The sequence below is a fragment of the Trichosurus vulpecula genome, chromosome 6 (genome assembly GCF_011100635.1).
Source record: "Trichosurus vulpecula isolate mTriVul1 chromosome 6, mTriVul1.pri, whole genome shotgun sequence".
Taxonomy (NCBI): domain Eukaryota; kingdom Metazoa; phylum Chordata; class Mammalia; order Diprotodontia; family Phalangeridae; genus Trichosurus; species Trichosurus vulpecula.
The window spans coordinates 40781600-40794174 of NC_050578.1; the positions used below are offsets into that span (position 1 = coordinate 40781600).

At 37.9% G+C, this 12575-nt stretch overlaps 2 protein-coding genes across 2 annotated transcripts in view; both read left to right on the top strand.

The window, feature by feature from the left end:
* Window positions 1-12575, top strand: part of LOC118854388 (bifunctional heparan sulfate N-deacetylase/N-sulfotransferase 4) — a 221893-nt gene that overhangs the window by 47403 nt on the left and 161915 nt on the right. The window contains exons 2-3 of the mRNA XM_036764746.1: window positions 3837-4022; window positions 7572-7700. Coding sequence (XP_036620641.1) covers window positions 3837-4022; window positions 7572-7700 — 315 coding nt within the window. The remainder of the gene's footprint in view (window positions 1-3836; window positions 4023-7571; window positions 7701-12575) is intronic.
* Window positions 10157-10608, top strand: LOC118854389 (thioredoxin-like protein 4B). Its single transcript, XM_036764747.1, is given in 3 exon segments — window positions 10157-10262; window positions 10265-10288; window positions 10291-10608. Coding segments are annotated over 3 exon segments (432 nt in total). The 3' UTR covers window positions 10593-10608.

Below are 12575 nucleotides of genomic sequence, written 5' to 3' on the forward strand. Positions count from 1 at the left end.
TAACTCTTCATGACCCCATTTGGGTTTTCTTGGCAAAGATGCTAGAGTGGTTTGTCATTTCCTTCTCCAGCCCATTTTACAGATGAGGAAATAGGCAAACAGAGTTAAGTGACTTGCCCAGGGTCACACAACTAGTATGTGTCTGAGGCTGGATTTGAACTCAGTAAGATGAGTCATCCTTACTCCAGGCCAGCTGCTTTATCTGCTACACCACCAAGATGCCATTACAAGTATTAATAAGCAGCTATTATTTTCCAGGCACCACAGGAGCTTTCAATGGAGCCTTCCAAATAATGACACCCTTTCGTCTTCGATGGTTACCACTGAAAGATATTAAGCCCTGATCAGTAGATGCTATAGGGTTCTAATACTCTTAACTAACCCTCATGGTAACTGGGTTAAAAAAAGGAAAGGGGACCAAAGGTATCCCTTTCCACTTTATGATACAATATAGGTGCAAGAAGAAGGAAGTGATAATTATCCGGTGTGATTTACCATTGTGTGTTAGCACTAGTTGCCACTGTCATAAAATGACCTTACGTGCATCGGAGCCTTACGGCCATAGAAATCAATAAATATAATAAAACCTTTTTTTAACTGCCTCTCCCTCCCTTCTCACCAAATCAATTACTTTTATTTTGAAACTATCTGCTTTTTCATGAAGGTTCTACAATTCATTTTATCACCTGTCAAAAGAGAAATGTCTTTTTTTTTCCTGAAGAGATACAGTGGCTGGATATCTCCCTTCCCTCCACAAATCTGTTTTATATCTTCTAATGTCTGGAACTGTTTCATACTTTCTGAACTTACTAGGCCTCAGATTTGATGCACAATAGGATATGATGAATTAAAATGAGGAGTCCAGAAAAAAATTACTACAAGAGATACAGAATTTTTAATATATATCTTTAGAATATTTAAGTTTTTAGTCTTAAAATCCTAAAACCTATTTATGCAAGATATCACCCTCATGATGTCATTGGTTCTCTTGGAGAATGAAAGGCAAAGAAAAATCAAAACCAACCCCTTAGAGGGAAGACCTCCTTAGCGTTACAAGGAAACAAAATAATTTGTCCCCCGACAAAGGGTCAAAAGGCCTAATGGACAGAAGCCACCAGCCTTGGAATCAGAGAGGCCGGAATTCAATTCTCACTTCTGATTCATAATAGCTATGGGACTATACACAAGTCATTTAGCCTCTGAATCAGGCGACCTCCTAAGTTGTTTCAAAATTGTCACCAAGCTGCATTGGTGGAAGTAGTTTCTACACTGGGAGTTCCCTGCATACTCAATCAAAGAATATTCTTTTTTAAGTGCCTAGTTTGTGTCAGATATTGCAGGATTTACTGAAGATTCAAAAACAAACGTGAAAAAGTTCCTGCCTTTAAGAAGCTTACAATCTAGCTGAGGGAGAAAACATGATAAATATGGGTAAATATAGGATAAATTAAAAAATAGAAAGAAACTGAAGCGGGGCTGCAGGATGGGAGACCTAGTACCTTGGGGGGATCAGAAAAGACTTCACATAGATGGTAGCATTTGATCTGAACCTTGAAGAAAGCTAGCAATTCCAAAAATGAGGACTATCAATGCAAAGCCTCAGAGAGATGAGAGACAGAGTGATTAATGATGAGCAATAAAGTGCTCAATATAAATGTGCCTCTATACGGCTGTGTTTGGATACATGCATGTTTGTATGCATTTATGTAGGTGCAAATGTACGTATCTGTTTATACATGTATATGTGTGTGCATCTATATGTTTAGATATGTGCATGTATATGTTTGGATACATATGTGTGTACATGTGTGTATAGTGTGTGTATGATGTATACATGAGTCCATATGTATGTATATGTGTATATATTGTATATAAACATGCATACCAATTAAATAAGGTCTGGGTAACATACACACACAATTTTTTTAAAAATATGAAAATCCAACTCTTCTAGCAGCACCATTATTTCAGACAGCAGGGACTGTGCCTCCCCACATTCCTGGTACACAGTAAAAAAGCAGCCTCCCATTCTGTGAGATGCCATCTTTTTATACATATCTTAGAAGTTACATGTATGTCAAAAGTTAGAGATATTTCAACCTCTGAGAGCAGCTCTGAAACTAGATCGCAAATAGATAGGGTAAAAATATTGTGGAGGACCCTCAGACATTTGCCAGTGGGGATGACTAGCACTTTAACATCTGAGGTCAGTTCAAACTCTCGATCTCAGATCCTCTGTCATTTATTTTATACAGCACATGTGGGTTTTTGTTATATCCTGTGATAGGGAAAAGAATTAGCTAATAATCACCTCTGGTGGCTGTTGAATAATCTAGCATTACTAGAATTATTACAGTTTGCTTTGAGTAAACTATCAAAGTTTTGGTATGGAACACTTTTCCCTCATACACAAAGAAGTTCATTTCCTTGAATGCACAGGGGAGAATCAGGCTCATTTTATGGCATTGATTTCATCATTCAGTCTCTCTACAGAGCCATTTACGGTAATAGATGTCAAAAACCACATAGTCTGTAAAAGAGAGGTGAGTTGCGCTAGAGAAGGAGGGACACGCAAAGGGAAGAATAATGATGCCATGTGAGAGGGTTTATTTGCTAAGCTCAAGTGTGCATATTACTTAGATTTTGTGGATATGTGATGACATATGCTGCTTGCATATTATATCAACTTGAATTCCCTTCCTGGGCTTTATAGAGCGTAATTGCACGTAGAGATGGCAATTGTCAAGTTATCGTATTTGGTTTTCTGTTTATTGATCCAATGAGCTTTCCGAGATGACTGAGCACTGTCATCCATAACTCGATTGATGAATCCCATTCTGGCAAGGAAATTATATAAACCAGATATCCCATTTAAGGCAAGTCATAGAGAGAAGCAGAAATTTGAAAGCTCCAAATCCATTTCATGGACCTAATAAAATTGCCTCCTATTTTATGTTTTTCACCCTCAAGTTCCAAATAGTTTCAATTCATGTCTACTTGTTTTCCTTTAGAGTTAACTGAATAGCTGAGTTTAGTTACTTTTAGTGGCAAAGTAACTGGAGGATGGAATTTGTACTCAAGCGACCTAGATTTAAACTCTCTATCAGATACTCAGACATTCGCTAGGTAGGGGAGCATGAGAAAGTCACTTACCTATCTTTCCAGTCTTCTTACATCTCCATGTACTCTGCAAACCCAGCGACACTGTCCTCCTTGCTGTTCCTCACACAAGACATTCTATGTCCTGATTGCACTTTCACTGGCTGTCCCTCATTCCTGGAATTCTCTCCCTCTTCATCTTTATTTCCTGGCTTCTCTGGCTTCCTTAAAGTCCCAACTGAAATCTCACCTGCTATGAGAAGTCTTTGCCTATCTCCAGTTTATCATTTAAATATTTTGTTTACACAGTTGTTTCCCTTTTTTTGGCTTTGAGGTCCTTCCAAACGGTACTGTTCACACACACATATAATACACACAGACACATGTATATACATACAAATACACACACATACATACATATACACACATATATACACATACACACACATACACACATACACATACTCACTCACTTATTTTTGACTGGGAAATCTCCATAACAATATCTGGCACATATTAGGTATTTAATAAATGCTTGTTGACTTGATCAAGATCTCAAAATCTCAGGTTCCCTATCTGTAAATTAAAGATAAGAACCTCATTACCCATCTCATTATGAAAAAAGGGTTTTGTCAATATTAATGTGCTATGTAAATGTTGTGATTATGTCGTTCTTGGCTCTCCAAAAGTCAACATATTTGACCAAGCTCAAGCATGTCCCTTTGAATTTATTTTAGGAGCATGGAATTCCTATCAACATGGGCTATGCAGTGGCTCCACACCACTCGGGGGTCTACCCAGTCCATATACAACTTTATGAAGCTTGGAAAAAAGTCTGGGGTATCCAGGTCACAAGCACAGAAGAGTATCCACATCTTAAACCTGCACGATACAGACGGGGCTTCATCCACAATGGCATCATGGTGAGAACATGCTATTCCCACAGAATGATTTCAGCCTGCGGTTGTTGAAGAGATACCCATCGCATTATCTCTCAGGGTTTACCTTTAAAATATCCTGCCATGGGGAACCAGAAATGGCCCCAACTTCAGTAGGGAAAGGGAAAGTTGATCACTTAGAATCTGTGCTTGGACTATTAATTGACAAGGGTCCATGTATCTGGAGCACAGAGAGGTTCTTGGGAAGCTCAAGACTCTTTCCTAATGTGTGGGTTGAAAAAGGGATTTGTCTAGGCCACACTCTTCATCATCAATGTCATGGAGGCAGTGTCATGGAGTACAGTGGGAAAAATGATGGACTTAAAGACAGAGTACTTGAATTCAAATTCTATGTCTGAAAGACTCACTTTCCTCATCTCTAAAGTGGAGGGAAGTTGACTAGGTGCCATGTATGTTCCTTTCCCTCTATGGGTCTATGAGGTTAGGCTTGGGGTTGTAAACATTCCCTTGTGAACTCCTCCGTGTTCCAGGATGCTTGATAGGTTCATTCCAAAAGCTTCTGGGTGTTCTCTCTACTAGAAACAAGCCCAGTGTCTCCTTGAAGCAGCTGTGGACTCCCAGACCCTCCTCTGAGATGTAACGTCCAGATTAGGAGCTCAGAGTATCCGTCAATGGCAACAGAAAACAGTACTGTTTGGCAGTGGAGAATTTGATGCCCTTTGTAACTGCCCAAGAGTTCTTTGTACTGCTTGCTTTGTCACTTGCCCACTATACCTGCTTGGAAGGAGTACATACTTTCCCCATTCTTAGCACTGCACTTCATATTGAAATATGCCTTCATGCAATCTTTTGCAGAGAGTAAAAAAAAAGGGTTGCTGAAATGATTTTAGTGCCTTCTTAGTTCTTAGAAATCTGAAAACTGTGTGCAGTTTAAAATAATTCCTTGGAACCCAAAGTTGACATCATGGATCTTGAATTATAGTTATCTATCTTGGAAATTCCATTAAGCTAAGTATTTTCCAAAGGATCCATGCAAAGTTCTACACATGCATATTTTCTGTTTATGCCTGCAAAATTGATTCTTAGATCAATTCCATTGGTTAGGACACAGCTCATTTCCAAATGGTATTCTCAAATTAAGTTTGGGAATACAATAATTCTTGAATATTTAGAAAACATATGCAAATATGTTTATAAACTTTTTTAAAGGAATACTGAAAATGAGTCCCTGTTCTACACCAAAGATTCTTTTCCAAAATTTGTACAGTTACCTTTTTTTCAGCAATATAATCAATACAAATTATGATCAGCATTTATCCCATCAGTAGTAGCAAACTGACTTTTCTTTCTAATAGTGATGTGGTTAAAACGTTACCACCTCCTTCTCTTTCTTTCTGCAGAATCATACCTCAAAAGGGTTTCTTTGCCTCATTAGAGCTGCCCTTGTAGTTCAAATATGCTGCCCAGTATATGTTGAAATCATGGATTCAGCTGCAAAGCATTGGTTTCTTGAGATATAAGTGGACAGTGTTAGATTCAATTTCACCTAAAAAAATCAATTTTCATTTTCAAAAGTCTCCCTCTTTTTTCAAAATTTAAACATGAATAAATTTTGAGCAACTATTGTGCTGGAAGATGGCACTCTGGAGGCATTTCTTTTTTTCAAATAAATAAATTCTAAGGCATTTGTGTGTCTTTCCATAGGTTTGTTTAATATGGAAACTCCCACAGCATTTTTTCCTGATGTAAAGCCTTCTCTTTCCTAGTTTCTCCCTCTCTCAATTGTTGGAAGAAAAAAAAAAAAACTAGGAAGATATAGGTGACATGCTTCTGCATACCTTTCTAGCTGATGAATCAAAAATCCTTTCTCTCCCTGAAAAAAAAACACTGAAAACATGCATCTCTACCTGGGAAATATAAAATTTCATGCCTCTTTTTCTTCAAAGCCTAAGAAGGATATTCTGGAGGAGAGATGTGGAACAGCTCCATACCTCCTCTTCTCACACCTGTATTTCTTAACCTTACAAATAATAGCTGTGGCTGCTTATCAAACCACCAGCGGTACCTATAGTAGTAACTTCAGCTATCATTTCATGAAGCCAAGTTTTAAATGACCAGATCCTTTACATAGAACAGAAATTCGAAATGAAAACTTGAACAAGGAATGATTTACTTGTCTTCTAGAGATGCTTTTGAAGTTTTTCTAAAATGACTTTGCAAAATACATTTAATCACTATGAGAATACATTCATTCAGCCACACTTAAGTCTTCTTAAGTTAAGTCCTGCATATAACACAATTGCCCACAAGTATAAGGCATTTGGGAAATGTTTGTTGGTGTTAATACATGGATTACTGAATTACAAATAATTTGTAGAGGTGCAGGAGAGGCTTTGAATTTAAATGTAGGTTTTGGTGAAGAATATACTGGCATGTGTCTCCTTGACAATCCAGTTTATATGTAAAAAAATATATTTGGAATAATTTCATAAGATGCACATGCAGTTCTATAGCATGAATCTGTCATCACTGGGCATTTACCCAAGTCACTTTCAGTAAATGTTCAGAAGATCTTTTGTTTTTCCATGTAATCCCTTGGCGTACATGACTAGGTAATATTTCTTGTTCAGTTGTTTCAGTCATGTCCGCCTCTTTGTGACCTCATTTTGGAATTTGGGGGGGGGGGCATTTTTCTTCGCCATTTGCTTCTCCAGCTCATTTTACAGATGACGAACTGAGGCAAACAAGGTTAAGTGACTTGCCCAGGGTCACACAGTGTCTGAGGCTAGATTTTAACTCAGGTCCTTCTGTCTCCAGGCATCTGATCCTGACTAGCTATAAAATAATCATTAAAAAAATAGAAATGTATTCCCAAACCCTAGTATAAGGTTGTCTTTGCTTTGAATTTGATGCAAAAACTAAACCCTTCTGGCAATTAAAAGAATTATAGAGTACAATTGGATGACTGTTACTGCAGAGATAATAAATGTCTTGGAGAACTTGACATGGAGGAGCATTAATTTTGTTTTCTCCTATTTATCTTTATGTATGCAAAGGAGTTCACCAAAGAATATGGTAGATCATAATCATTTCAGGCTTAATATGTATTTCATTCCTTGAGTCATATTTTAATTCCAAGGTGAAGGCAATAATGATGTTTTTTGGATGCTTGAAACTAAATACAATCCTAGGATATATCTCAGAAATAAGGGAATTAATAGCTTGGAGAGTGAAAATATGCTACTTCTAAGGAGCTCTCTCTATAATAAACTAATGTTGTTAAAGTTAAGAGCTGTTTTCATAATCCTGTAAAAATAGTGCTGCTGTGTGAAATTGGTTAGAATGATATGAGTGAAGATTTTACAAACATTTGCCCTGCAGTTGGCATCTGCTGCTATCCACCAGCTGCATGATCATTCCCTAAATCAACTTCTTTTTACAATAATACCAAAGCTATAGCAACCCAGAAATTCTCATGGTGAAGTTTCAGTGTTCAGTCTCCAAAGAAATAGGACAGTGGTGACAGAGCTCAGCAAAACCCTTCAACGGTCCATATTTTTTCTTCTTCCTTAGGTGCTCCCTCGACAGACATGTGGATTATTTACCCATACGATTTTCTATAAGGAATACCCAGGAGGGCCTCAAGAATTAGACAAAAGTATCCAAGGAGGGGAACTTTTTCTCACTATCCTTCTAAATCCCGTATGTATTTCTCTTGTGCTTACTTCCAATAATAACATAAAATTGAACTTTACTTAGTTCCATATCAGTGTGAGTCCATTCCAGCAATGTGGGTGGGAAACATTGCCTTTGCTATAGAAATCACTAATGTGCCTTCTTCATGAGCTTCAGGCATGTGAAAAGTACTGAGTTCTGCTTTTCCCTAAGGAATAGAACAATTAAATATACAGTTTCACAGTATCTTGGTTTCATTTTATTAGGCTATCCTTATGCCAAATTAGATTAACACATGAAAAGAGATTTCGAACCTTAAATACTTATTTAAGTCCTGTATGGTGTTGTTACTGTTGCTGTGATGATGATAATGATGATAATAATGATGATGGTGGTGGTGGTGGTGATGATGATGATGATAATGATGCCAGGACTTGAAAGTTCACTAGCTTACCAAGGAACTTATTTTAGGCATGGATTGTGTTTCTTTTTTCGCAATGTGCAAATTTATTTTAATAGTATTTTATTTTTTCCTAATTACATGTCAAGAAAATTTTTAGCATTCATTTTTACAAGATTTTGAGATACAAATTTTTCTTCCTCCTCCCTCTCTCCCTCTTTGCCCTCCCCTCTTACAAAATGGTAGGCAAATTGATATAGGTTATGCATGTACTATGATGTAAAAATATTTCCATTAGTCATGGTTGCGAAAGAAGAAACAGATCAAAAGAAAAAAATGTGCAAAAGAATAAAATAAGTGAAAAAGTATGCTTCGATCTGCACTCAGAGTTCATCAGTTCCTTATATGTATATGGATAACATTTTCCTCCATGTACTTCTCTTGGAACATTGTGTTGCTGAGAAGAGCATAGTTGATCATCGCATGATGTTGCTAACACTATATGCAATGTTTTCCCTGTTCTGCTCATTTCATTTTGCATCAGTTTGTACAGATCTTTCCAAGGTTTTCTGAAATCTGCCTGTTCATCATTTTTTATTGCACAATAATATTCCCAATACATTAATATACCACAGCTTGTTCGGGCATTCCCCAATTGATATGTATCCCCTCAATTTCCAATATTTTGCCACCATTTGAAAAGGGCTACTATACATATTTTTGTACATGTAGGTCCTTTTCCCTTTTTTATGATCTCTTTAGGATACAATCCTAGTAGTAGTATTGCTGGATCAAAGGATATGCATAGTTTGATTGCCCTTTGAGCATAGTTCCACATTGCTCTCCAGAATGGTTGGATCAGTTCACAATTCCACCAACAATGCATTAGTGTCCCAGTTTTCCCACATCCTCTCCAACATTTATCATTTTCCTTTTTGTCATATTAACCAATCTGATAGAAGTGAGGTGATACCTCAGAGTTGTTTTAATTTGCATGTCCTTATTCTAAAGTCATTTAGAGCTCTTCTTCATATGCTTATAGATAGCTTTGATTTCTTCATCTGAAAACTGCCTGTTCATATCTTTTGACCATTTATCAATTGGGAAATGGCTTTTATTCTTATCACTTTGACTCAGTTGTCTATATTTGAGAAATGAGACATTTATCAGAGACACTTGCTGTAAAGATTGTTTCCCAGCTTTCTGCTTTTCCTTCCTGCCTTTCCTGGTTTTCCTTTTGCTTTGTTTGAGATCAAAATTACTTCTCCTCCTCTTCCTTCTCCTCCTCCTCCTCCTCTTCCTCCTCCTTCTCCTCCTCTTCCCCTCCTCCTTCTGTATAATAGATTCTGCTACAGCCCCTTACTGTTTCTCTGTGTGTTTGTATGTGTGTCTGCTTCAAAATGTGTTTCTTGTAAACAACATATTGTAGAATTCTGATTTTTGATCCATGCTGCTGTCCTCTTCCATTTTATGGGATAGTTCATCTCATTCACATTCACAGTTATGATTGCTAGCTCTGTATTTCCCTCCATCCTATTTTTCTTCCTGTTTGCCTTCTCTCTCCTTTCACCCTTTCCCTCCTCGATAGTGTCTTTCTTCTGTCTACTGCCTCTCCCAGTCTGCCCCCTCTTCTCTCAGTCCCCTCACCCCCACCTTTATTTAGTCTCTTCCCCCTCCTACTTATGGATTAAGTTTCTTAACAGAAGCCTCTCCCTATACAGCCTTCCTCTACATCTCTGCCTTTCAAGTTTGCTAATCCTTTCCTAATCGTGGTTGCATTGGTTTTCTTTGTGCAAAAGCTTTTTAATTTAATATAATAAAAATTATCTATTTTACATTTCATAATGTCCTCTACTGCTTATTTGGTCATGATTCTGTAACTCACTTGATTTCTCCTTTAAGAATTTGGATGCTATACCACTTGGTGCATATATGTTTAGTATTGATATTACTACTTTGTCTGTGGTACCTTTTAGCAAGATGTAGTTTCCTCAGTCAAGGGTGGCTCCAGGCCTGTGCCAACAGACTGGGAGGGCAGGGATGGAGGTCTGGTAGTCAGAACTAACATCTGGATTGGTTCAGGATGAGTCTCCTGCTGTCCAAGCTTGCATCTAAAGAAGAAGTAGACCAGGCAATAAAAAGTAAGGCAGAAAAGATTTTGATCCTCAGATTTGGAAGCGCTGAGGATCCTGTCTGCGGATAGATGACATCCTTTCTAAGACTTAAGTAAAATGGCTATGATATATCTGGTGTATATAGACCAAACACCGATTTACACCCAGTATTTTGACATCGGTTATATGCCGTTTACTATCTTTTTCTTCAGTGGGCAGTGTACAAAAGTGGATTATGGGTCTCCAGATCACAGTAAGTTTGTGAGAAGTTTCAAAACTAAGCAGGACTTCATAGACTTGGTTGAAGTAATCTATGAAGGAGCGAGGCGACAAAAACTCACTGTCCAAAGTCCAATCAATCCTAAGAACATTCCTAAATATGACCTTCTTTATCAAGGCATTTAAAACATCTACTTGAACCGAAGTTGAAGAGAGAAATGTAATTGAAACAACACATATAACCAAATATTCTGTTGTTGTGTGACCCTATTTCCTGAAGAGATCACACTTCAGAGTGGGAAGGAGGGTAGAACAGGTTTGAATTTTATATCAAATTCTAAAATGGTGTCAGACCCCTGATTAAGAGATCATATTGAAATTCATTGATATTTGGGGATACCTTGGACCCCTAATTTTCTACTATCTACACACATTTGGTAAATTGTACTAAATGGTGTCAGTCTTGGATTTGGGCTTAATTTCTAACCCTGCCTCCCCTTCCAACTTGCCGTTTCTCTCTCATTAGGAGAACATTGCTGACCCAATTTGTCATCTCCCCCAAATGAATGTTGGCTATTCTTTAACATGGAGCTAAACAGTTTCAGGTTGAATTATATTTATTAGATCAAGGATGAAAATGATAAGTTGCTTTCTCCTCTAGAGAAAAAAGAACTTTCATTTTCTGGTCACCTGAAGCTCCGTGGCCCTTTTTTAAAAAAGTCACCAATGAAACTAGACCCCTGTATAGTTGCTTCCATTTCATCCTATCTTCTGTTCTAACTGGGTGGTGGGAGAGGGAGGGCAGTGAATTTCATCACTGATGGGCAAGTTTTGTTCTATAGCCTTTGGAGTGTTTTAATAGCTTGAAATCTTTATAAATTTCTACAACAGCGCCCTCATTTAGAGCATAAAGTAACAATTATTGTTTGTACTGGATTGCATGAGGCAGTGGTTCTTATGGTAGCTGGAGGCTCATATTCTCACCATTCTCTACCTCATCTGAGACAAGCTCAAGCTTGAAACTTTCATGAGATGATTCTCCCCTTGTAGCCCAAGGCTCAAAAGAAGGAGGAGCTGAATTGGATTAGAAATAGCTTTAGGGAATGCACCCTACTGGCTTCTGGACTTCTGGAATCTCTTATTCTTCCAGAGCCTCGGTGATACACCATCTTTCCTCAGAAACACTATGCCCCCATTTGTATAAGGATCATTACTCTAGTCACATCTCTTCTTGAGAATTTTTGGGAGTGCTTCTTTGGAGTCCTAATTTCCAAAAATTGTTCTTTCTTAATTGAGTGCCTACTTTGGAGAATAAGGACCAGACCTGTGATTTCCTTACCAGATGAAACTCTAAGATGAGGAAATTTCCTCTCCCAATGCAGGTGTCACTGGCTCTGCAACTCATACTCTTCAAATGTTCCCTGGGGGACTGAAAATTTAAGCGACTCACCCAGGGCCACACAGCCAGTGTGTATAGAGTCAAGGAATTCAGGTCTTCCTCTCTCCAAGGCCACTTCTATAATGACACCCTGTCTAAATAGAGTAAATAATAACTCTATAAAAGTGTTTTCCTTCTGAATACTGAATGGATAATAGCCAATAAATTAAATAATTACTTTCCGCTGGGAAAAAAAGATGTAGTTTCTTCCCTTATCTCTTTTAGTTAGATCTAGTTTTGCTTTTGCTTTGTTTGAGATGAGGATTGCTACCCCTGCTTCTGTTTTTTAAACTTCAGCAGAAGTGTAATAGATTCTGCTACAGCCTCTTACCTTTACTCTGTGTGTGTGTGTGTGTGTGTGTGTGTGCACGTGCGCGTTTGTGCTTCAAATGTGTTTCTTGTAAACAACATATTGTAGAATTCTGGTTTTTGATCCATGCTGCTATCCTCTTCCACTTTGTGGGATAGTTCATCTCATTCACATTTACATTCACAGTTATGATTGCTACCTGTGTACTTCCCTCCATCCTATTTTTCTTCCTGTTTACCCTCTCTCTCCTTTCACCCTTTCACAACAGTGTTTTTCTTCTGTCTACTGCCTCCCCCGGTCTGCCCCACCTGAACTTAGTCTCCTCCCTCTCCTACGTATGGATTGAGTTTCTTAATTTAAGCCTCTCACTATACAACCTTCCTCTACATCTCTGCCTCTCAAGTTTGCTATCATCATTTAC